General features: G+C 37.8%; 1 protein-coding gene across 8 annotated transcripts in view; it reads left to right on the plus strand.

Annotated features, from left to right (window-relative positions):
• The window catches only part of RUFY2 (RUN and FYVE domain containing 2), a 31,063-nt gene that overhangs the window by 4,134 nt on the left and 2,266 nt on the right, over positions 1 to 24,663 (plus strand). For 3 of the 8 annotated variants that reach the window (XM_054204615.1, XM_054204619.1, XM_054204617.1), the window contains 15 exons: positions 887 to 988; positions 2,260 to 2,383; positions 4,533 to 4,594; positions 5,197 to 5,262; positions 7,029 to 7,098; positions 8,287 to 8,388; positions 9,176 to 9,292; positions 10,424 to 10,591; positions 12,059 to 12,156; positions 16,150 to 16,269; positions 18,064 to 18,193; positions 18,787 to 18,881; positions 19,878 to 19,926; positions 20,932 to 21,009; positions 21,812 to 24,293. In XM_054204615.1, the coding sequence (XP_054060590.1) occupies positions 887 to 988; positions 2,260 to 2,383; positions 4,533 to 4,594; positions 5,197 to 5,262; positions 7,029 to 7,098; positions 8,287 to 8,388; positions 9,176 to 9,292; positions 10,424 to 10,591; positions 12,059 to 12,156; positions 16,150 to 16,269; positions 18,064 to 18,193; positions 18,787 to 18,881; positions 19,878 to 19,926; positions 20,932 to 21,009; positions 21,812 to 21,955 (1,525 nt within the window). In that variant the 3' untranslated portion in view covers positions 21,956 to 24,293. Of the gene's footprint in view, positions 1 to 886; positions 989 to 2,259; positions 2,384 to 4,532; positions 4,595 to 5,196; positions 5,263 to 7,028; positions 7,099 to 8,286; positions 8,389 to 9,175; positions 9,293 to 10,423; positions 10,592 to 12,058; positions 12,157 to 13,010; positions 14,866 to 16,149; positions 16,270 to 18,063; positions 18,194 to 18,786; positions 18,882 to 19,431; positions 19,927 to 20,931; positions 21,010 to 21,811; positions 24,294 to 24,663 lie in introns of those variants that run through there. The other 5 variants (XM_054204616.1, XM_054204620.1, XM_054204622.1 and 2 more) reach the window with 5 other exon arrangements.

Here is a 24,663-nt window from a genome sequence, read left to right on the forward strand (position 1 = left end):
TTTGTTTGTTTGTTTTGGTTTTTTTTTTTGCATTTATGTGCTTACCACTTCTAAATGTGCAAGCACTAGAAGAGGAGGATCTAAAGGTTAATTTGATGGATACTAATGTTTGCCAGTTACATACTTTTTCATCTTTTTTTAATTGTCTTTCTAAGATACCAGTGAATTTGTAAACAGGTATGAGTTAAAGCTAGCATTTGGTACGCGTTGTGTAGACCACGATTGGGAAAGCAAGCTTGCGTGATGAGTTGTAATGGACATTCTGTTACTTTTCTGACAATTCCTCTGAAGACTTGATAAGCAAGTCGCAGAAGGGAGCCTGAATTGTTGCAGACTTTTTACTTCAGCTAGAAAGAGGACTTCCAAGATTTATCTTTTCAGGCACTGTCAGATTAAGAAGAAGATGTATATAGGAAAACAGCACCACCATTAAAAACTCTTTCCATGCTGCAAGCTGTGTGAAAACAAAGCACAGTGAAATACAACAGCATGTAGAGTGTTGCATGTGTTCATTCTCTGAGCAAAACAGTGAATTTTACTGTCAGGCTCTTGTGCTCTCTCTATTCCTGTTCTTTCCAGGGTCTGCTCCCAAGCCCAGCTGAGTTGATGAAAATTTTTCTGATATTAACCCAAAGCTTGGAGTCAAAGCCTAGACATGATAGCTTCCTGAACTGCATTGCTCAACCAATAGTTTAAACTATTCTTTCAAAAATACCAATTGCTGTACCAATCGGCTGATAAGATGTTTAAGACAGTGAATTAATTGATATGTTGTTGATTTCATAGAATCATGGAATAGTTTGTAGTTTGTGTTGGAAGGGACCTTTAAAGGTCATCTAGTCCAACGTCACTTGGGACTATTTGTCTTCATGCTCTTTTTTTTCAGAACGCCGCTGGGCCGTGCCCGGGCCTGGTTACGTTTAGCACTAATGCAGAAGAAAATGGCCGACTATCTTCGCTGTTTAATCATTCAGAGAGATCTTCTCAGGTAAACAATTAAGTTGATTTTGTTTATAATTGATTTTCAGAGGTTTAGTCTCCTGGAAAAAAACAACTTTTTCTATTTGCTACTTTTTAATGTATCCTTAGCGTGGCAATGTGTAGCTTCTGGCCTCTGGGCTGATTTTTTCCAGTCTTCAGGGTAGAGGAACCAACCACCACTTGCCTCATCAAGCTTGAGGGCCAGATGATGGGTGAAGAGGTGTTTCCTCCCCATCATGTAGGGGGCTCTTCTGCAATGTTCCTGACTGTTCTTTCATAGGTGAGGGTGATGGGGAAGGGCTCCCGCTGCATTGCTGCATGGTGCAGAATATGGACTAGAAACCTCTGGAGAGGAGACAGATTCACCCCCTGCATAGTTTCCTGCAGAGCCACCATTGCATGGAGGATGATTACCTTGAACTTTCCTTTCACAGTCCTAAAACTGGCATTGCTCTCTTCTAGTATAACTTCTTCTGATGGGGTAGTTGAAGCACAAAGGGAGAAAAACCTTGTTGTCTTAATTTTAAGTTCTATAACCTATACATAGTTTTAAGACTGTTCTTGCATGCCTAGATAATGCTGGTGTGGCAGGATGACATTGGTGTTCAACGCTATGGACTTTTCCATCGAAAGCACCATATGCTTCACAGAGTCTAAAACTTTATTTAAAAAATGCAAAGAGGAGGAAATAAATGTTGGTATTCTGTTGTTTAGTGGAGTGTTTTTCTTTTAAAAATCTTTTTAGTATTTCATCCCTTTCTGTTTTCTTCTCTTACTGATTTAATCTCTTACTTGGCTGCTTTAATTTCAAACATGTGTTCATTAAAATCCAGACCTTTTTTCACACAAGGTAAATTTTTTACCATTCTTCCTTTGCATTCACTAGTGTTTCTGAACAACATAAGAATTGTTTGACTCAACATGGACAAACATCCATCTACTGCAGTATTCTATTCAAAAGTAACTAATAGCAAGTGAAGAGTTTTGTCCAAATAAGTCTTGTCCCCCAGATTTGCCAGCCCTCCAGCAGCTTGTGGCTTAGATTTCTGGAGCCAAGGGTAGTATCTTTGCTTGCAATAGCCTCTGAGACAAACCATGCACTTTCAATTTTTAAATATTTATGAGGTGAATGTATGGGCAGACACAGTTCATCTTTAAAGATGTTGGAGTGAGGCTAAAATAAGAGAAACAATTCAGATTTAGATGGCACTTGTTATGAATTTATTGCATATAAATATACTGAATATACCAATAAGATGCAATTTTCTTCTTTAACAGTGAATTTTATGAGTATCATGCACTAATGATGGAGGAAGAAGGAGCGGTTATTGTTGGGCTATTAGTTGGGTTAAATGTGATAGACGCTAACCTGTGTGTGAAGGGAGAAGACTTAGATTCACAAGTAAGTCATTACAGGTAAAGTAATGTATGTGCAATCCATAAGACTTATGTACAGTGAATTTTGTTACTATGGAGTTATAACCTGTTAGATATCTTACTAGAGACTGTTTAGTGTGTGATCCAGCTCCTGGATCAGTGGGGGCTGTTGCGTTAAGCTCAATATCAGTTGGGTCAGACCTTTAGATAGTGATAATTGTCAGAGTGCAAGGGTAAAGTTTTATGCTTTGTCATCAAATGGATGCAATATTAGCAATGCAGAGTTCTTTCCATCTTAATTGGGTAAGTTGTCCTTTTTCTTTGCGGGAAAAGTATATTTCCATGATCTCTTTATCCCATTCTGTTCATTTATTGTTGTTCTGGAACGTAATAGGAAAGTTTCAAGCACCTGAAACAGAAACTTGCTTTGCATAGCGTGTAATAAAAGACCTTGTAAGAGGGTGACTGCTTTCAGTCTGCAAAACAAGACTTAGAATTCTTCTTCCTTTGCGAAGTGCTTTGACTTTGAACTCTGATCTTTTCCAAGAAAATCTTGACCAATTCTTTTTAAAGGCAGATGCACAAGCATTTATAAATAAACATAGGCTGTGTTCAGTCATGATTGGTTTTGCCCAGCTTCTTTGCGGAAAAAAATCGTAATAGTTTAAGTGATTATTTACTGTATTTCAGCATATATTTGTGGAAAAAGCAATTTCTACGGCAAAGAATGTGAATCATAGGCCTAACCTGTCTTCAGTTGTTTATTCTAGTTACTATCTAATGTTTTAGGCATCGATCTTGCATACCAGGAGATACCATATTGAAAGGCCTGTAATTATAGAAGACTTATCAACATGCTTTTCTTAGTATTGAGAATGATACGTGTGTATTATAAATCACAAAATCTATTGCTAGCTTTATGTTTGTTATCTAAGTCACTTGGTGGCTTTGATGTATGAGGGGACATAAAACTTGATTTGAGAAGTTAGTAGTGGCTGTCCAGATGACATTTTAGGGTGATTCTGTTTGTGAAGAGTAGTGTAAATAAGGCACCTTCTCAGAGAAGCCAGGAGAAGCAAGTTGTATTGAGCAGAAAGAGAAACTTCTGAAGGATGATGGAAGTCGCATCCAGAAGCGTAATTTTGGTGTATTAGAAGAATGTTATTCAGTGGAGAAATGTGTGCATGCACACAGGAAGAATTAAAACAAGGTAATTTTTATAGAGATAATATTTTACTTGTTTATAGAGGTAGTGTTTTGCTTTAATAAGCAAAATATATTTTTTAAAAAGCTTTTGGAGGAGAGACTTTTCAGAAAAGATACGGAAAGAACGAGTAAAAGACCATCATAGGAAACTGACAGGAAAGCATTGTACAAACCAAGGAAACGATAGACTTAGCAAGTTGCTTGTATTCAAAAGCTAAAGGGAGCTCAAGAAGGAAGCAGTAGGTCAGAGAAATCAAAATACTTTTGTGAAGAGGCTGCTAGACACCAAAAAGGAAGGGTTTGGGGAAAGCAAATGTGATTAAATACTTTTGTTAGAGGTTCACGAGTAGAGTTGGAAGCATAACTCATGGTAATGTTATTTCTAGTATATATGATTAAATTACAATTGAATAGAAAATAAATTAATTAGATTCAGATTTAGAAGGTTTAAAAAAAGAATGCAGTTGAGTTGGCATACCTGGGAATCAGCAAGTGTGGAGAGGTAGCATTATTTGGCAAGGAATGTTGAAAAGCTAAACACGGAGGAAACATCAGTCTGGGAGATGTGCTGTGATAGGAAATAACGTGAAACACTAAAGACAAATTATGACAAGTCTGCTCAATCAGTGGTAGGGCTGAGCAGTATCTGGTAATTCCCCAAATGAAAGTCTTCTTGTAAGGTCTCGGCTAAGCTCAGTCAGAGGTAAGAAGTCATCTTTTCTTTGGGATTTGGTACCTGACACGTTGTTAATTTTGTTCAAAGGTAAGACTACACCTTAAAAAAAACCAACAAACCAAACTTGTTTAAAATGTTATGGTTCAGTTTTCTGAGCTTCTGGCTGAAACTTGACCAGTCTTAAAAAAAGCTGATGTAACTGAGGTTTTAGTAATTATGTAGATACAAGACCGTGAATATCAACAGCAGTTACTTGTATGATGTGAAACTGTGTACATTTGCTTTCCCCTAGGTTGGGGTGATCGATTTCTCTATGTATTTAAAGAGTGATGATGACATCGGGGGTAAGGAAAGGTATGTCCTCACCAAATACCTCAGATTTTGCATGTTAACAAATGATTTCTTGACCAGTGCCCTGTTCTTTGTAGAAATAAGTCAGATTCCCTAAAGTTTTCTGATCTTGCAATGTTGAGAAAAATTGTATGCTAGGTTGTTCTGTATTACTAGTTAGCTGGACAAATATTTGCACTCTGAAGCAAACCTCAGCAGCATCACCTGCTTTACCTGATGGACAGTATTGGAGGATTGCAAGGTGGCAGTGGAAAAAAAAGAAGCTGCAAACCTTTAAGCCCTTAGCTTGGGATTTAGTCAGTATTTCAAAGAACCAGGGTTACAGTGCAGTAAATAAATATCCTTTTTCTTTTGAGACTGTATATGTTGTTATGTTTCATGTAGAGAAATTGTTTGCAGTTAAAGCATTGAGTTTTTTGGTCTCTCACTGATGTCACAACATGTAAGTTATTGACTTCATGATTGTGAGATGAAGTTGCTTCCTTTCTTTTAAAAAAGCACAACTAAGATGGATTTTTGCATATGTTAGGTAGATATGTATATTTTCAGTACATAGATCACTACATCATTCTGTTAAAGCTAATTTTGTTATGTGCTTGCTTTAGAAATGTACAGATTGCTGCAATTTTGGACCAAAAGAATTATGTTGAAGAACTGAACAGACAACTGAAGTAAGTATGCCTTTGAAGTAAGCATAGAAGTCCAGGCTTACAGCTAAAACACCTCTAATTCTTTTTGTACCACAACTTGGTGAAAGAGAACTTCAGAGAAAGGGGTGCAAATTCTTCATGTTTAGACTAAGGATGTAGTGAAGTTGAAAAGGATACACTCTTCTGGAGAGAGTCAGGATGTCTCAGTTTTCATGCTTTCGTTTTTCACAGTCAGAACCTTTATTCTTCAAAGAAATAAACAGCAGGTCAAAACTGATCAAGGTCCTCACGATTCGTAACTTCACAGGGATGAAAAGCTGGATCTGGATTATAACTGCATTCTGTTTAACAGTTTTCAAAAAGTATTATTGAGTGTTCTGGGTGAATACGCATGTTTTTGTTACTTTGCCTTTCATAATATTTTGGATTGTAGCTTTAATGCCTACGACCAAAACTGAATAGGTTCATTGCTTGCTGGAAACTAATTATACAGTGTAGGTTGTGGTTCCTGTAAAAACAGTTTTCAGGAAAGCAGCCTTTCCCCCTTACTTTGCTGGATGGAGCAAACCTAGTCCACCACTGTATTTGTTACTGGACAAATAGAGGAATAGTGATTATAATTCTCTGAGGAGTATTGTACAAAATTAAACAGTGCAAGGGGCTAAAAAAGGAAAAAAAAAACAAACAACAAACCCACAAAGAACTACTTCTGTAGAATCTGTAGTATAGCTGATCTTCTTGATCCCTTTTTGAAATGTAATCACATTTTTTCATTTTTAATGCTAGTCATCTTGATCATTAGTTACTATATGGCTACTGTTGGTGTAAAGACGTTCTGATTTGAAATTGTGTCAGTCACTGAGCAGAAGCCTTCAACAGGACACAGTAACTGAATGCGTTAAATATGAGCAAAATGAAAGTAAGTTAAGGAGGAGAAAAGAGCTATCACAATTAAGAATAGTGGTGTTTGTGTGATGATAGAATATGTCCTTGTACGCTGGTTTATGCATGGAATTACTTGCAAACCAGTGGTTCAACAACTCTCCTCATTTATTTCAGGTCAACTGTTTGTTTCCACACATCCTAGAACGTATTAATCTCCTTGCCTTGCCCTTCTTATTGCACTGATAACTTCTGAGGACACCACAGTAGAAATACGTGGAAAAGTAAATGATGTTACAGAATAGGGGTTTTCTGTGTGTAAAGTGCAGTCTAAAAAATGTGCGTACAGCAGAAATGGGCAATCGGGTAATGGAGGAGGCCTGGATGTAGTTCGATAAGATAAAAAAACCACAGAGTAATAAAAGGGAAAAAAATCTGATGAGACTTAGAAATGCAGTCAAGAAGCATCAAGAAATCTCAAAAAATGCAGGAAAGCAATTAATTTTATAAAAGAAATGGATTTTGGAGGAAGAGAACCTGGAGAACATTTTTCATTCTGTGGGGGAGGGGGGGGAAAAACCTCAAGAAGATTGCAAACTCTCTTTTAAGTGAACTGATTAAGCATTTGGATACATTATAGTTGTGAGGATAAAGGAAAGGGAGAAATGTAAAGTTACTCCTATCCAGGAGTTTAAATGTCAGGGATGACGTTGGGAGTTGGAAAGAAGTGTATAAACATTCAGTGAAGGAGACTAATTTTCTTATATTCAGGAGAAACTCAAATAATGGGAGCAGACCTTTTAGCGCTTAACCAATAATCGTTGTACCTGACATTGAAGCATTTGAGCTTGGTTGAATAAGTGTTGATGTGATTTTGAATAATTTTTTTTCTTTTTCTCTTTCAGTAGCACAGTTAGCAGTCTACATGCAAGAGTTGATTCGCTAGAGAAATCAAACACTAAACTGATCGAAGAGGTATTATTTTTTTTAGTAATATATAATAGATATTATTTACTCTCAAATGCTAGTTTTATAAGTATACTTAAATTATTTTAGTCTACATGAGGTTTGTATGACATGTTCGGATACCTTTATTTTGGCTTGAAGAAAAGATACAGTGGCTGTAGGGATTTGAAGTCGGCTTGGCTGGGTAGCATGCAGCATCGGTAAATTAATTCTGTAGGACATTGCAATTTCCCACTTTGAACAAAAACAGGAAAGAAGCCTTTCTTAATGCCAGCTGTCAGTCTGATTTTGTGCAGATGACTAGTCTGTAATGGATAACACCAGTTGCTACAAAGAGACAGAAAGTAGTTCAGCAAGCAGTTTTTGTTATTGTTCTCAGCTTTAGCCAAAGGATTGTTTCTTGCTTGTTTACCATATGCTTATATACAGTTTTTAGACTTACCTAGCTCTGGTTTTGTATTTACATTTTATATTTTCGGTTATCTTTGATGCGTGGCTAAATTACAATATATTTAGCTATATAAGAGAAAGGATAATCTATCTTTTTTTATCCAGGCTGCTTGAGAAATAGTTAATGAAGTGGAAAATTTAAATGTCTGGATTCAGCTGTGGAAGGGGTAGCTGGCTAACTCTGGGTATTAATGTATCCAGATAGAGGGAAGACATTTATTTTAAAAATGATTTTATTTTGATCAGCTGGCTTATAATTCTGACATTAAGGTATATATTGTAGGGCCCAGCTATAATGTTTTCTCTTCTGTAAATATGTTTTCTTTTCATCTGGGAGAGGTTTTCTTATGTAAATTGCTCCCTATGATATATTAAGATGTCCAAAAAAGAGCAAAACTAGATATATTTGAATCCAAACGGAAAGAAAAAATTTAGGGTGAAGAAAGGGAATTGAGGGTCTTGCAGTCATAATGAAGCAATGAAAAGAAAGCGTATTCTTTACCAGACATGAAATAATGAAGTATCTTGAATAGGCATGCTGTTGTGTAATGAAAGTGACTCGTTACTAAAACCAGGAGCTTTATGTTTCCTTTAAAAGGAATTAAACTTCTGTTTGGTAGACTACAAGAATAGGGCAAAGAATGTCATGGGTTTGCATTCATCAGAACATTTTTTCTTTATTTCCGCTCACAAAAGTGGTCACACTGCTTTTCTGTTTTTTTTTTTTCTTTTTTTTTTTTTCCCCAGTTAGCGATAGCCAAAAACAATATAATTAAACTTCAGGAAGAAAACCATCAATTAAGGAGTGAAAATACCCTTATTTTAATGAAAACACAGCATCACCTGGAGGTATGTTAGGTTTTTTTACTATATTTAAGATAGTAATGTCATGTGGTTCATTGTCATTTGAATGTTCTTACATTGCAAGTTGAAGCCAGCAGTAGCTGGGCCAAATCTAAAACAGCTTTTATTAGGGAAAGTTTATTAGGGAAAAAAATGTTAGATCTGGGAAGCTATATAATGGCATAAACATCTAATTATAGCACACAAGGTTGTTTTAAACCATATGTAAATTTTGTAGCATTTTTCCTAGTATTCTATTTTTCTTCCCTTTTTCCTTTTTTTGTTAAATTGTAAGCTAAATTATCTGAAGCAGTATTATCTGAAAATCTTGTCGGAATAGTGCATGTTTTAGTAGGCAAAATTCTGTTGGCTGTCTATTCTGACTTACCTCGTTACGTGAAATGTCATTTGGAGTAATTGCCTATATAATTGGTGAACTTTCTTTAAGCTGTGATCTGTAGGTCCTTGGGTAACTTCCTGTATATGTTTTGCAGGATAATTGGTAAAAGCACAGATTAAGCAGGTGTTTGGATTGCTCAGTATTGAAACAGATGTGTAATAGAGTGACTTACTGGAGGAGGACTGTACTGCAGTAGAGATGTTTCTTTTGCTAGATTTACTCAATTCTCATTCTAAAACCGATGACCACATAGCAGAAACAGCTCTTTCCCTGTTTGTACTGTGCTTGGAGAATGTATTTTTAAGCTTTTTTTATTCCCCTACAAGTGTTAAATTTATGCTATTAACTGCTGAACTTCTGATGAAGAAAGAGAGATTCTCTCTATCTTTGTAGGCAACTAAAGTGGATGTTGAAGCAGAACTTCAGACATACAAGCACTCCAGGCAGGGTTTAGATGAAATGTACAATGAAGCACGTAGACAGCTTCGAGAAGAATCACAACTTCGACAAGTAAGTATTCTTTTCTAGAATTACACAGCACTTCTATAAAAGATTATGCTTGAGAAGAATCAGTATATAAGTATTTCTAGTTTGGCTTTTGCTTATCTTAGGTACTGCTTTTAGTTGATTTTAATCACCTTTTCCCTGACTACCTGTAATAGAATCATAGAATGTGTCGGGTTGGAAGGGACCTCTAAAGGTCATCTAGTCCAACCCCCCTGCAGTGAGCAGGGACATCTTCAACTAGATCAGGTTGCTCAGAGCCTCATGAAACCTGTCCTTGAATGTCTCCAGGGATGGGGCCTCCACCACCTCTCTGGGCAACCTGTGCCAGTGTCTCACCACCCTCATTGTAAAGAACTTCTTCCTAATGTCTGATCTAAACCTGCCCTGCTCTAGTTTAAACCATTGCCCCCTGTCCTATCGCTACATGCCCTTGCAAACAGCCCCTCCCCAGCTTTCTTGTAGGTCCCCTTCAGGGACTGGAAGGCTGCTCTAAGGTCTCCCTGGAGCCTTCTCTTCTCCAGGCTGAACAACCCCAACTCTCTCAGCCTGTCTTCACAGCAGAAGTGCTCCAGCCCTCGGATCATCTTGGCCCTCCTCTGGACCCGCTCCAACAGGTCCATGTCCTTCTTGTGCTGAGGGCTCCAGAGCTGGACACAGTACAAAAAAGTTTCTTTTTTTTTTAACAGAGCGATCAATACATCAGTATTTCTGTAGCAATGTTGCTAAAGCATAGTAAAGAAAATACATTTTCTTTGAGAAATTTTTAGGTAAGTTGTTAGCAATACTGTATCTCTGTATGTAGGCTAAACCTTTCTTGTGAAAATAGAATCCTTTAGTTCTATTTTTGTAATTAGTATTTAGGCAACTCTTCGTGCAACACTGGCAGGGTAATTGCTTATAATGTGAGTTGTCTTCTCCCAAAGTTTAAAAAAAACCAAAAAAGCATCACTAAGTACATGAGAGTGTAATGTTTATGTAGTGGATAATTTGCAGAGTTAGAGGGACAGAATTTCTGAAGTGGTGAAATAGGTGGTGCTGCAGCTCTGTTAGAGTTAGCTTTTGTCTTTCTCAAAACAGATAACGTGTTGCATAATTATTAAAGAGTCTGTGCTGTATTGTGTTCGTGTTTTACAGGACATGGAGAATGAGCTGGTGGTTCAAGTTAGTATGAAACATGAGATAGAACTTGCCATGAAGTTGCTGGAGAAGGACATCCATGAGAAGCAGGATACCCTCATAGGCCTTCGACAGCAGCTTGATGAAGTTAAAGCAATTAACATGGAAATGTACCAAAAGCTGCAGGTAAAGGAACAATCTGCTGTTAAACTGATGAAATGGCTTTGATAGGAGTGAGAGAGACGCGTTACCATTTTGTTTAGTTAAATACTGCTGTTTCCTTGATTTTTAGTTTCTCTCCGCTTCTTAGGTCAGCTTGTTGTTTTGGAACAGTACTGATGCAAGCACGGTTTCACACAAAGCAGTTCTCAAGGCAGTCGCTTAATGTTAGTGGGTTTATAGAAGAAAAGAACATGAGAATAAGATCATGGCCTAATAACATGCTGTGTGGAATACAGAGAGTAATAGTCTATCTAGTGATAATGACACTTTTTGGCCTGTTTTGTATAAAAAAACCCAAGAACATAGGCATGTAGTGAGGGGTTAAAGCAGAGATTTGAACTTTCTTTGAAAGTAAGGAAAGGCATTTGGAAAACAAGGTTGTGTTAAATGGTAAAAGTTAATTACAATTTTTTGTTTTTTGTTTAACAAATTAAGAAAATCTGTAACAATGCAATGCTTCTTTGGGAAAATATGGGTCTCAGAGATCCAACATGCAGTTAACAAATGACCAAACACCAGGGAAGTTCAGCAGTGAATTGTTTATGCAGAACATAAATTTGATTTGTGGAATAAATTATCAAAACCAGCACAATAAATCAGTCAAATCTGTGGCAGAATAAGGGGGAAAATATTAGAATGCTGCAGAGAGATAATTGAGATGACGGACAAAGGATGCTACTTTTTCCCCTGCAATTGTGAGGAAACTTGACCAGAGGAAGAAAAATATAAGCGGAGCTGGAAAGAAAAATAAGAAGAGAATGTTCTTCGGTATGTTAGGATCTGTAGGGTTTTCTTTTCCTTTTAAAGCTGTACTTCTGAGGACTGTGGGTAACACTGTTTTCACTTAATGGCATCTAGACCCACTTCCTGGGCACAGTAGAACAGTTTAGTCATGCCCCATCTCTGCTGTTTAGGGCCCGGTTGATAGCATTGATCTGTATAGCAAGGATAACGCTCTATCTTTTATTTAGATCGTCAGGCTGCGGTTGTAACAGCTCTGCAGGCAATCAAAATTGTGAAATGTGTTAGTAAAATTCTTAAAAGATTTTTAGGCGCCTGTGGTAGTTTGCTAAGAGTTGGAGAACATTAGGGATTTCCAGGACCAGGCATCTTAGTTCTTTACTGGTAAGGTTCTGATGGACTGCTTAAAAAGATCAGTGAATTTAAGTTGACTTGCAAACTAAGAAAGGAAAACAAAATAAAAAATATATACTTATCAAATAGCATCTACACTTGCAAAGTACAAAACTACAGATTTCCTACGCATAACATTGTAAGTACTGTCAACTACAGTTTTTAGATGGGAATGTTTAAAAAGAATCAAAACCTGAAGCCATTTTAACGTTTTTCCCTTCAGATATTGAAGAAAACCCCCCATGAGGTAACAGTGTAATGTGTATCTACTTCAGTTTAATCTTTTTTGTAACACAGGTTTCTGAAGATGCTATGAAAGAAAAGAATGAAATAATTGGTCGATTAGAGGATAAGACCAATCAAATTAATGCAACTATGAAACAACTAGAACAAAGGTACAGGCCCATCTTTGTTTTTCTTCAGTCATTTCTCCATCCCCTTACATTTTACTGCATTCCTACACAGTTGCCACTGAAATGTAACTTTCAACTAGAAAATTTACAAAGAACCTTTCTGAAACTTTAACTAGTGCTTTACTGTTTGATTTACACTTATTTTAAATAGAAACTTAATCTTTCATTTTTCTTCCTCCACCATCTTTCTTCTGGTCCTAGGGTTTTGTGCTGATACCAAAAGTTGTTCTTTCAGCTGTTTCAAAATTCTGATTCATTATTGCCTCTCTTTTTTTCTTTCCCCACAAGAATGAAATGCAATAGAAACCAAAGCATTAATCTTGCTTATACTTAAGCATGTGCTTAATATAAACATTTAATGCCTTCATGGATCACTGTATTTGCTGAAGCTCTTAAAATTGTTGCCCGTTGTTTTGGAAGTACCATTATTTTCCATGACATAATGAGCTTTTACACTGAAAGGTTGAAAAGTGAAAGACTAAAATTCCAATACATGAATTTACATTATGGTTAGACTGCATGTATTGCATAATATTAAAATGTGATTCATATGTTTTAATTTAGTGGCCTATAGGCAACATTGATCTTTTTAATTGTAAAATATAACATATCCATAAGCCCTGTCATGTTGGTGTTTGACATGTCTTTTTTTTTTCATTTAAATCTGATTATGAAAAACATGGTTATGTATTAAAAAAATAGTGACATGAATATTCTTTTATTGACATCCTTTTTTCCTCTTTTTTCTTTTTCTTTTTATCCTTTATCCCAATTTTTGTTTTTACTATTTTGTTGCCTTCATCTGTCCTTGATTTTTGTTCACTGCATTCATGAAGTGACAAAGATCTGTTAACTCAAACTAGGACTATTGCAATGTCATTCGTCAAATGTGCCAGCAATGAAGCTCAGCACCAGTATAAACTTGTCAAAGATATATCATTCTGAAAGCTCCTTCAGATCTGTTGTGTTTAAATGATTACTGATAAAATACACCTTAAGAATTTTAAAATTACAATTTTAAATATAAAGTGGTATTAGAAATCCTGCACTGTAACTGATCGTAGCTGGGTTCTGTTTTGTTTTCTGAAAGAACATCATCTCCGATCTCACTTTACCCCTCTTAAAAAAAAAAAAAAAAAAGAAAAAACCAACTAAATTATTGCACTATTATTAAGCAAATGTAAGCTAGTTTTCTAATGCTATTTAATCACTTCTTAATTGTCAAACAAAGTTTATTTTAAAAGGTTAGCTATCTTTACTTTGTACTTTTTTATGACATCCGTTTCTGATCTCGTGGCTTTTCCTATTCTTTATGGTACCAATAGATTTAAAAAGTAGCCCTCCTGATTAGTATTTCCCTTCTCCCCTGCTTCTTTCTTTCACTTTTAGGCTGAATTTATCCCCAAAGCATGCTCTCTGCTGGGTTTTTGGCTTGTAACTAGCATTGTTTTCTTAAACAGCATGACAGGAGTCTGGGGGAATGGGGGTTGAATGCTATGTCAGAACAATATATGTAAAAAAAGAGGGTGGTGTCAACATATATGTTCAGTATGTACAGTGGAAGAATTACAGGGTTTGGGGATAAACCAGCTAAAGCACAATTCCATTTTGCTGATGTGACACGGGGTGAAATATTTTCACGGAGTTAAGATGTGTTTGGAGCCTGGACCTGGATGGGGCTCCAGACAGGGAGGGAGGGCAGCGTGTGCTTGAGCAAATTTTATAGCTGTGAGTCCTGCCTAGAACAGCAGCACCATGATGGCTACAGTGGAAGTTGTAGTGATAAACAGGATTTACATTCAGGGCCCAGATCCGGAACTTGTCTAACTCGTTTGTCAGCTAAGGATCTTGCCTGTCTGTGGCTTTGTCTACGCTGTAATCATAACCTGTGGTTTTGCCCAACCCATTTTTTCCCCTTTTCCCTCCCTCCACCCATCATTAGGCAGTCTTTACAACTCATATTTCTGCCATGTGTTGCTGCTTGCCTGCGCTGCACAAATAAGAGAATTTTAGCTGCTGGCTGCCCTTGATGTGCTTCCCACTGTTTGCTCTGAGGCGTGGAGGGGAATTAGGCTGGGAGAAGAATCTTAGGGTCTTTCAGCAGAAGAGGAGTTTGCGCAAGTGGAGGCAGGACGCAGTAATACAGAAAGGGTTTCTACTCCGTGATTATGTATTACCTTATTCCTTGGTTTGGAATCAGAAAGAGCCTTTAACATGGGTTGGCTACTAAAAAAGAAAAAGAAATATCTCCCATCCTCAAAGAAAAAACAAACCAAAAACACTGAATAAAACAACAAGTAAACCATAGCAGAAGTGGGAGTGTTAACCATCTCACGGTCATCTATGCAAACAAGTATCTGCCTCAGCATCATCTGAATCACAAATCCTGCTGCAAACTCGGTCCCGCTTAGCATTTGTCTGAATTGCAGTGGTGCAGTTAGCCTTGGGACTACTCTAGAGGATGGTGCTGTAGCCTGGGTTGGCTAGCATGTTTCTTGGGTAGCAAGCTCCCTGCCTACCTTGGTTGTGGAAACTACGCTGCAGTTTAATGTGTGATTTAGGGAGGGTTTTAACTTGCTTTTTGCGTTACTGTCTCGCGTAGCTTCATTCAGCTTCTTTTGCCCAGTGAGTTGACCGTGCTTTTTCACAGTATTCTCCGTTCCATACATGTTTTGGCCCTCTGTGCACTATCATTGCAAATGTGACTGGGAACATGCTTAAAACAACTGCTATAGTTGAATGAGATGCTACACACTTTATAAGGTAGTTTAATTCCAGTCTTTTTTTCACTTGTTTACTGACAGCTTTTGAAAACTCCTGCTGCTGCAACTTCATCAGTAGAAGCACAAATGTAGACATATTGCTGACTTAATTTCTTTTTAGCTGACACTGGGAGTTGTGAGTTACTCTACATTCAGCTAGCTGCTGGGAAACGAGAAATCAAGCACAGGGAGTATCACAGATTTCTCCCATTGCTTACCCGAGGGGCCCTTGAAACAGTTTTGTTAAACGTGACGCAGCAGGTGGGGACATTCAGTGGTATTTTACAGGCTCTTTTGCTCTCCTGCCTTTTCATCAAGACAGGTGTAGCCATGATAACAGCACAAGTTCCATTTTAGTACCTTCGCTTTTGTTACTTTCCGTCCATCTTTTTTTTGGACTGAAGAGGTGACCAAGCAGAGAGAAACCCCAGTGAACTAATGGATTCCAAGGGGAGTGCTAACTGAAGCAGAAACAAACCCCTGGAATTCAGAAAGGAAAGACTGAATTAAAAAAAAACCCCAATCACTCACTTCTTGATTAATTGCTTTAATTTATTTTGTCTATAGTATGGAGCTATTTTAACCAGTGTAAGAATGCATTATTTTTAATACAGATTATTTAAATTAATTTCATAATATGATATAGTTGAGGTAGTTCTGTAAATGTAGTGGGACCTGTCGGGGTGTGTCTTGTTGTATTAGGCTAGTTAAGTTTTTTGCTGTCTGATTGCAATGCTCTGTATTCAGCCTTACGCCTGAATTGTTTTGAGCTGCTTTTGCACAACACATGCTCTGCCCTGTCTTAATGGGTAATTAGTACAAGCCAAGCACTTTTACGGGATTTATTTTAAACGCAAACAAAAAAAAGCTTCCAAAAATAACACATGAACATATGCTAAAGGAAAAAAAAAAAGCATTAAGGTATATGCTTCAATTCTAAAATATGTATCATCATGCTTTGGCATCTGTTATTCATGAGCATAAAATAAAACAGTGATTACTTACAGCGATTGCTCTCTTACTGTAAAAAAAACAGGAGCTAGTTCTCTAGGCATTGTATGGATTTCTCGTTTGAGTTTGTGAGTTTCCCCCCAAACTTTGTTTTTATTTAGAAATGTTTCTATTTCCCCATTTTTCTTTTATTTGTCTTCTTCACCCTCTACACCCTAGTTCTAGCTTCAGTTTTACCCAAAGTTGATTTGAATTACACCAGATTGCAGCAAGCAGAGAAGGCTCAAACGGAGGCTGAGGCCGAGGATGAGAAACTTAAACAGGAATATGTGAATAAATCTGAAAGTCTGCAGAAAGAATTCTCCCAGAAGGAGAAACAGCTGTAAGTATATCATTCCTGTTTGGAAAAATCTACATCAGTAAACATTCTACATTGCAGTATGCCCTGTGTCTTGGTACAGGCTGGTTGTAGATAGAATGTAAATACCCAAGATCTTCGTTAGGTACTGGCAAGGTGGAAGGAAATATGCCATTCCAAGAAGGTCAAGCTACCTTTGGGTGCCTCTAAAATGCTGTGCAGCTTGAAAGGAGGGGAAGAACAGCGTTATTTTTTCTCTAAATGTGCCAGCTTAATTCACAAGGAAATGGTCATAAGTGGGGGAAAATACATAGTGTAGTAGTAGTAGTAATACACACTTTTAACAAAACCCACAAGTATGTAGTAGTATAAACTTAAACAGAAATGGCATAAGAATAGTTTAATTAATCAGGCTTATGGATAAGGTCGAAGTGGTTTAACTTACCACTGTGCAGGAAATAAAAAATAAAAATCCGCTGGAATAATAAATACTAAAAAGTAATATAAAAGCCAACCCTCTACCCTTTCCCCTGTTAAATGCTTCAGTACTGATTTAAGTAAATATGTAATGTAAAAAGCTCCCTGTAAGGGCAGGCGTTTTCCCTGTTTGGAAAGTTAACAAGTAAATTATTTAAGGCACTGCAAATCTGCAGCACAACAAGGATTGGGGCTTAAAAATTAGTGGTTTCCAATCCAATTATTAGCCCACCCTGCTGCCCACCATCTCCTACAACTCTGAATGTTAATAAACTTGTTTAACTGTCATGACAAATGTTCACTTTACTACCACAGTCATCTTTGCAGATTTTGGCAAAAGAACAGTTCAGATCCCAGCCTTAGAATTCTGCAATTCTGAAACCTCAAGGTCATGTTCACTTCTGATCTTTTCCAGCCAGATGCTGAGGTAGTGTCCCAAAATGTAAGTCTTTCCTTTAAAAATGGTTTTGGTTTTAAAACAGGAAAATTAACGTGGATACAGGTTTTCCATCAAAAAAACCTTGCATGACTACTCTCAGATTTTTTCCTCTTTTACTGTGTTGGCACAATTTAGATCTAGAAGGTTGAGCAGTGTGCTTCCATCCTTTGGTTTCTCTGGAACATTCTAAACACCAACTCTTCTGCGAAACTGATAGTGAAATTCCAGCTAGAGTGAATCTTCCATCAGAGTGGCCCTAATTCCTTTAGCTGGACTCCAGTTAAACTAATAAAATCCTTCTTTATGTTGAACCTCACTTATGTAGGGAAGCTCAATAAAAATAGTAATTTAAAGTCCCTCCTCCTTTATTTTCAATTCTGTTCAAAATGCCGTAAACCTTAGTAGTCTAAAATAGAAGATTCACATCTAAGGGTGTAATATTAAATAACTTTGATGAGCACCAGAGATACGTGCAGTCATTGTCTGCATCACCGGTGGCAGCGTGGTTGGATGGTTGGTTGGTTTTATTTTGCAAACAAGCTATGTAAGGTTAAGGGGGTTTTCCCTTATGCATGTTTTAAAAATACTTTAGAATTTTGTGGTTAATCTTCTCTTGCTCATTTATTGCAAAGGTCAGCTCTTCAAAATGATGCCATATTCTTGGTCCTTTAAATATGTTTCTTTTTAAAACTATTTTTCTAAGTGACAGTGTTTTGTTTTATTTGTTAAACTGATGCGTAAAATATTATGATATTGATATGTTATTTCTGTTTTAGAAAATGTGTAAGTTGATCATTTGTTTATTATGTATATTGCACCCAGAAATAAACTCATTTTTTATTTTTTAGAAATGATACTGTTGTGCACAGTGATTGTTGTTTTTTTTGTTTTGCATATTCTAGGCTTCAGCTGGAAACAGATTTGAAGATAGAAAAAGAGTGGCGGCAAACCTTAGAGGATGATCTTCAAAAGGAGAAGGAAACTGTATCTCATCTGAGAATAGAGACCCAAGAAATAATTAACCTCAAAAAAGTAAATTCTGCAGTAAAACTTGACTAGTAATTTAGAAATTGGCTGCAAAGTTAATTATGGATTTAAGCATGGTATTTTTAAGAATTTCTGGAAGTAGATAAGAAAGATTAGATTAATGTATTCTCGCAAATAGATTAAGAAAAAAATGGGATTTTACTCTCCATTTAGTCCTCAGGTCAGAACTCAGTGGTTTGAATAAGGAAAAACGAAATCCTCGTTTTCCATTCTCAGTCATATTGAAGGCTCCGTCTTCTCATCGTAGGCCAGAAAGCGTTTCAGCTTCTGTCTGACTTGGTCTACATGGCCATATAGTGGTGTTGCTCTCTGCAATCAGTCAGTTTTATTTTCTTCCTGGAGAGGAGTGCAGAAACAAAAATGCTTCGTCTCTTGGGGTCTGAGAGTGTTTAATCCTGAGTTGCTGCTGTGTTCAAGTTGGATTTGGGAATCTTAATAGAGAGTGTAATGGATCATTTATTCACTTGGCTTTCTCAGTGGGACCAGCTTTGGGTAGTAGCAGTTTTCTAGGCAGTAGGCAAATACAATTTTGAGAATAATTTCAGTTTATTGTTTTTTTTCTTTTTTTTTGGTTTAAGGAGTTCCTTAAACTTCAGGAAAAGAACAAGCAACTGAAAAGGGTATGTCAAGACCAAGAAGCCGCTCTCCAAGAACTGGCGTCCAAGCTGAGCGAGTAATTTCTTATATTCATGATAATGATTATTTTTGTCATATAGACTTGAATTAAGAAAAATAATGGGATGGTGGGCATGTGAATTAGACTGTATATGGTGATATTACCTAGGCAGTTATCAAAAAGAAATATGTCCAGTTAGGTCAGGTCTGTTTATTTTTGGTTTTGGTTGGTGGGCTAGCTGTCAACTCCTGGGTAATTGCAGTGCTCTAAACAGAAAATCCTAGTTTAAAAGGGCCTGGGGGAATTACGGGTTGTTTCGCATTGAAAACAGTTGGCTGGTTTGCATGTTGTGGTATTCCCAAAGAAGAACCCAAGTGGAAGGTAACAGCTCTGGCTCCATCAGGACAGCGCTTATCTTTTTGCAAGGATGCGTGCTCATGGATTACGTTCTTTGAGGAGATGTAGGACAATCCTAGGCTGTTGTTATAAAGTCTGTAGAGGATGTAAGGCCCTTCAGACTGTAATGAGCAAACAAGCTCCGAGCACAGCTCTTATCATTATTGTTATATGTTGTTAAAGTTTCATTAATGCTCTCTTGTCTTCTAAGTAGGTTTGCTGTGACTAATGTGGATTTCCGTGCCCTGTAGAATAACTTCGTGCACGTACTGTGACTCAGCCCATTCTGAGTGGGTTGGCACTGGATGGCTGTGGGGAGGCTGGTTTCCCCATAATGACATCGTGTGGTCTTGTTCACGTCCAGAAGTTTAAATTCTGGTTTTGTACCAACGCTGTGCGCTAGCTTTAGGTATTTGGTACAAATTTCCCTTATCCACAGAACCCCAAGCAAATTTAGAGCTGTTGAAAGAATTCTGAGCTCTTTGGAGAGAGCTTGTCTTTGTCTAGTGCTCAGTACAGCAGGGCGTGACGTTGATCGCATCTCCTGGATGCTGCTGTAATGTAAAATACTAACTTAAAGTTCACCTATAACTTTTAAACTTATTAGACTGTAACTGACGATATAGAAGTTTGAAATAGCATTATCTTATTTTTTAGGTCAAAGCTGAAAATAGAAGATATAAAAGAAGCAAACAAAGCCTTGCAGGTTAGTAGTATTTGGAGGAAAGAAAACCTTTTTTTTTTTTTGACTGTTCCTTTTGAAATATTTTGTAAGCGTCAACGAGAAGACTTCTCTCCAACAGCAGCTATTCAGAGGAAACTTGTTGTATGACTTCCTCCAGTGGGAGAGAACCCCTGTAGCCTCAGGGGAAAAAGATACTCAGTTGCTTTTGATTTTTCTTGTTTGATGTACAGCTATGCGTTTTGATGCTTTTCTTGCGCTGGTACATCCTTCTATATTTTGCAGAGTTTATCTGGGACAGAATATGTTGCCAACTGATCTTAAATTATGTGCTACTTCTCAGTGATCAATAAATATTTAATCACCCTAGGAATTAAATGAACTTGTAGCACCAAACTTGATGAAATATGATCTTCAATGTCAAGAGGTTTGGAACTTTCTTAAGAGTTATGCCGGGAGCACTTGAGAGCAGAGGTTGTGTCTGCACGTGTTTGATCACATGGTGTGTCCCCTTGCGTATTATTTCAGTCCAAGTAAATTTCCAATTTTCTCTTTCCAAAAGGAAGGTAGAACTTTAGCAGAATTTCTTCCAATTTGTTTACATGTGCGCGAAGTGGTTTTGTTGAGCGGATTCCTGGTTTAGACAGAAGGAAATTAACTGTTCTTCACACTGCCCTGTTTTTTTTGCTTCCCTGCATCTTGGGGACTGTTCCTATGCGATGGGCAGGGAAACAGGCTTCAGCTCCAAGACATGGGTACCCTCTGCTTTTCCCAGCTCAGCCATTGACCAGCTTTACTACCTCACGCATATTCTCTTTGCACCTATTCCTGCTCTGTCTTGTCTCGTAAGGTTTTGCAGTGTGTTGGAGCAGATTTGTACTGCTTTAGAGTGTCTTTGCGACATTTTGCTGGTCTCAGGGCATTGAGCAATTCAAGCAGTAAATGTACTGCTATTGATTTGTCTTGTCCACTGGAAATCAAAGTTTAACTTCATCAGATACATATAGTTACGATATTTTTTTTCTCCAGGGCCAGGTTTGGTTGAAGGACAAAGAGGCTACACATTGCAAGTTATGTGAAAAGGAATTTTCTCTTTCCAAAAGGAAGGTAAAACTTTTAACAAAATTTCTCCCAACGTGTTTACATGTATTATGAGAAAAACATTAATTATCTTAGAGGTGCGGCATGAAGTGTCAACGCTCAGACGAATGCGTAGTTATTTTTGAGATGTCTTTTCTAGTACTTTGATATGTACAATGCAGCTGGGGCGTCATTTCAAAAGAAACACTGTCTTTTGGTGAAGTGCCACAAAGGAACCTACCTCAAATTATTCATCCTACTTCGTGAAATCAGCATCTCCAGTGCTTGTCAGCTCTGGCGCTGTTAAAATCTGACACAAGGAAGTCTTTTTATGGCATTTTTTTATACAATAGACAAAGCAATTACGAGCTTATTGACATTTAAAGTAAAATGTGATGTCAATTTCTGTGCTTTATTAATGTGTGCAGGAATTTTTGTTTTACCTTTTTATGTTAAATCTCAATTAGCTGCCTCACACAGAATTATCCAGTCTCTTGAATATCATTGCTTATATTATATTTTTATATAGCAGAGCGTGTTCTTAATCCAGGGATTGAACAAAATCTGTAAAACATATACATACATAGAAATAAAAATATGCGGTCCTGGACAGACCATCTATCTATCTATGATGCAACCTTAGGATTGCGTCATAGGTTGGGATTTAGATTAATTATTTTTTGAAGACTGATCCGTGCTCAGACCAAAGAAGTGGAAGGAATCGCATTTCAGACTGTTCTGTGTATATTGTTTACTGGTATCCAATTACCAAGTATATTTCCGTTGTAAATTTTAAATTTTTTTCTCCTTTTTTCCCCCCTTTATTTAGCATCATTGTAGAAACTGTGGTGAGATCTTCTGTAACGCCTGTTCCGACAATGAACTGCCTCTGCCTTCTTCACCAAAGCCTGTTCGGGTCTGTGATTCCTGCCATGCAATACTTATACAGAGGTGCTCTTCTAATGTGCCATAAGATTATTTTACAAGATGTTTATTACCTTTTGGTATTTAGCTAATCCTGTAAAGAAAAAAAAAAACAACAAAACTAAAACAAAACCAACTAAAGAATGTGCAGCACTATTTCCAGAATTTCAGGTAAGCAGTCTAGAGTTGCGTTTTCAAGGTGTGGTGGAGGAGTTACTTGGCTGCTTCCTGTTGAAACAGATAGAGAACACGGGACCCAAAGACAGAACATGCACGTGTTAAGAATACGGATGACAGTACTCGTGTAACAAATGGCTCCGAAGCTCTTTTGGAGAACGCAGGGCAGTTTATGGAGGAGACTCAGTGTTACCCAGTATCTGATGAGTAACTTTGTCGTGATGATGATCTTGAAAGATGACACACTTACCCGCTTCTACAGACTCGTCTGCAGCAAGTCCAACCTAATTGTGCTGCAGAACGTGCCTGCGATATGCTGTTGTGAAGCAAAACTCTGTGGTAGCTAGTTTTAAATTGTATTTTAAAAAAGTAACGCAATTAATGCAGTGGTCCAGTAAGTTGTTGCCCAATACCGTATTTGTTTACTTCCCCTCAATTATGAAGATTTGATACGCCCAAGGATATTGCACTGACAACTCTGTAGCCAGAGGCGTAAGGGGAGCTGTTGTCAGACAGGTAACAAACGGTGCCTCGAGGCACTGCGTGAAGGAAGGTGAATTTTGCGGAATGATTTTTTTTTTTTTTAATTAGCTATTAATTTGACATATCTGTGTTTCCCTTAAAAGGGATGGCCATCACAAAATTTTTGCCTCACATTGTCTGTAACCTTGAACAAGCGTCTGCATTATTTTTATGGAAGTCCTGCTTTCGAGCTTGTAGGAGTAGTCACTGTACAGCTCTAGAAGCAGAGGGAGTCTGCCACCAAAAGAGACTAGGGTTAAATACTGGGCACCGCGTCCCTCCTGTGTTGGACAGGAAGATTCTTCCTTATTTTGTCGTCATCTTTCTCAGACTTTCAGAGTTGTTTCCTAAACTTTTTTTTTTCCCCAAGCACTTTTGAGTACATCTAGGTCTGACCACTCTTCGCACTGATATTCTGTGGTAACTCCTGATGGAATGTAAATCCTTACTCTTCCCGTAGGCAAATACAAATACATCCGTTGATAAATTGTCCTCGCTTCCACGTCACTGCACCGGCACCGATCTCCCCTCTTGTCTTTAGCTGCTCACACGATGGGCTCCAGCCTTGCGATCTCCACGCGCTGGTGGGCAGAGCTGTTGGCCTGGTGCTTTCTCCAGCCGGGGGCTTGGAATGATCTTCCTAACGGGAGAAGGGAGGCTTTGAAACTGGTCTTTTAATTGTTCTTGCGCTTCATTTAGCTTAGCGTTGTCCTTTGAGGGTAGGTGTTTAGTTCATGTTCTAAAAGCTCATAGAGCTGTTCTTTTGACCACCTCAGTGTAGTTGCTTATGTAGCTTTTGTAAAGAGAAATGTTTTTAAAATCACCTGATGTAACTTTTTTGTAAAATACAAAACACATCTTGTAAATCTGTAAATAGCTTTTGGAAAAAAAATAAATTTAATTGATCTGCAACTTAGCTGTGGGAATAATGTCACTTTATTTAAATTTGTAGTTCAGAGTATTTTGAGTATTTTATTGTGACTTGTCCAAGTTGCTGAGAAAGCCTTCGCGTTGAGTGGGGGGCGACCCTGCTAATGGCGTGACAAACCCCGTGCTGCTCACGTGCCTCCTGGCAGCATTCCCAGTGTTTTCCGGTGGGCTTCACGTGGGACAGGCACGGAGGCGGCGGGGTTTGAGCCAGGATATAGAGGGTGCTAAATCTGTACTGATTTAATAAGTAGTTTTTCAAAAAGTATGCAACTAAACAAAATTAATTTTAAAATAGGCAATTTTTTAAAATAAGGATTTACGTAACGTGCAATAAATTAAATGTCTGTTCCTTAACTGCAGTCTTTTCCTCTCCTCTGTGCTGCCTTATTTGCGTGGGAAAATGTCACTGAAGTAGCGTGTAATTATTCAGATTGCTTTTATTGCCTCCAAGTAAAACTTCTGCCTTGAACAAATGGTGAATAGTCATGTTCTATTTATTTGGTTTTATTTCCCTTAGCATCAAACCACGTACCTGGCCTGCTTTTAGCAGCTTTTTGGACCACGCTATGGCTTGAAAGGTTCAGGGCTGCAGTGCTGTTGTGACAGGGTGGAGTGTCAGTGTGGAAGGGACGGGGCCGTCTGAGGGGAGTCACTGCGATTAATTCTGCTTCCTGAGACCCAAGCTCAGCGTGATTCCAGCAGAATTGCTTGGTTTTCTGCAACAGCTTGAAGCAGGACTCCCAACTGGCACTCAAAAGGTAGGTCTTGAGCAGGTGTTGGTGTTCCCTCTCGTGAAATGGAATAGCGTTTCCTCTTGTGTGGAAATTTTAGACATCTGCTATGCCAATGGAAAAAAACGTGCTTCCATTAAGTGTAGGTGTCCACTACCTTACTGCAAGGTAATTTTTCCTGCAACTGGAGTGACTCTTGTCCTGACCTTTGCCATCTTAGTTTTATGAAAGACATGCTTTTTCAGCAACAGATCAAGAATCCCCTATTTTAAGAGCGTTGAGTTAAAACAAAGCCTTCTAAGAAAGACCACTGGTGGTAGGATCTCCTCTTCCCTCCCCTTCCTAACCAAAACCACTTGTTCTCAGACGGCTTCCTCTGCCAATTACCCTCTCAGCT

Source organism: Rissa tridactyla, chromosome 6, assembly GCF_028500815.1.
Source record: "Rissa tridactyla isolate bRisTri1 chromosome 6, bRisTri1.patW.cur.20221130, whole genome shotgun sequence".
Taxonomy (NCBI): Eukaryota; Metazoa; Chordata; class Aves; order Charadriiformes; family Laridae; genus Rissa; species Rissa tridactyla.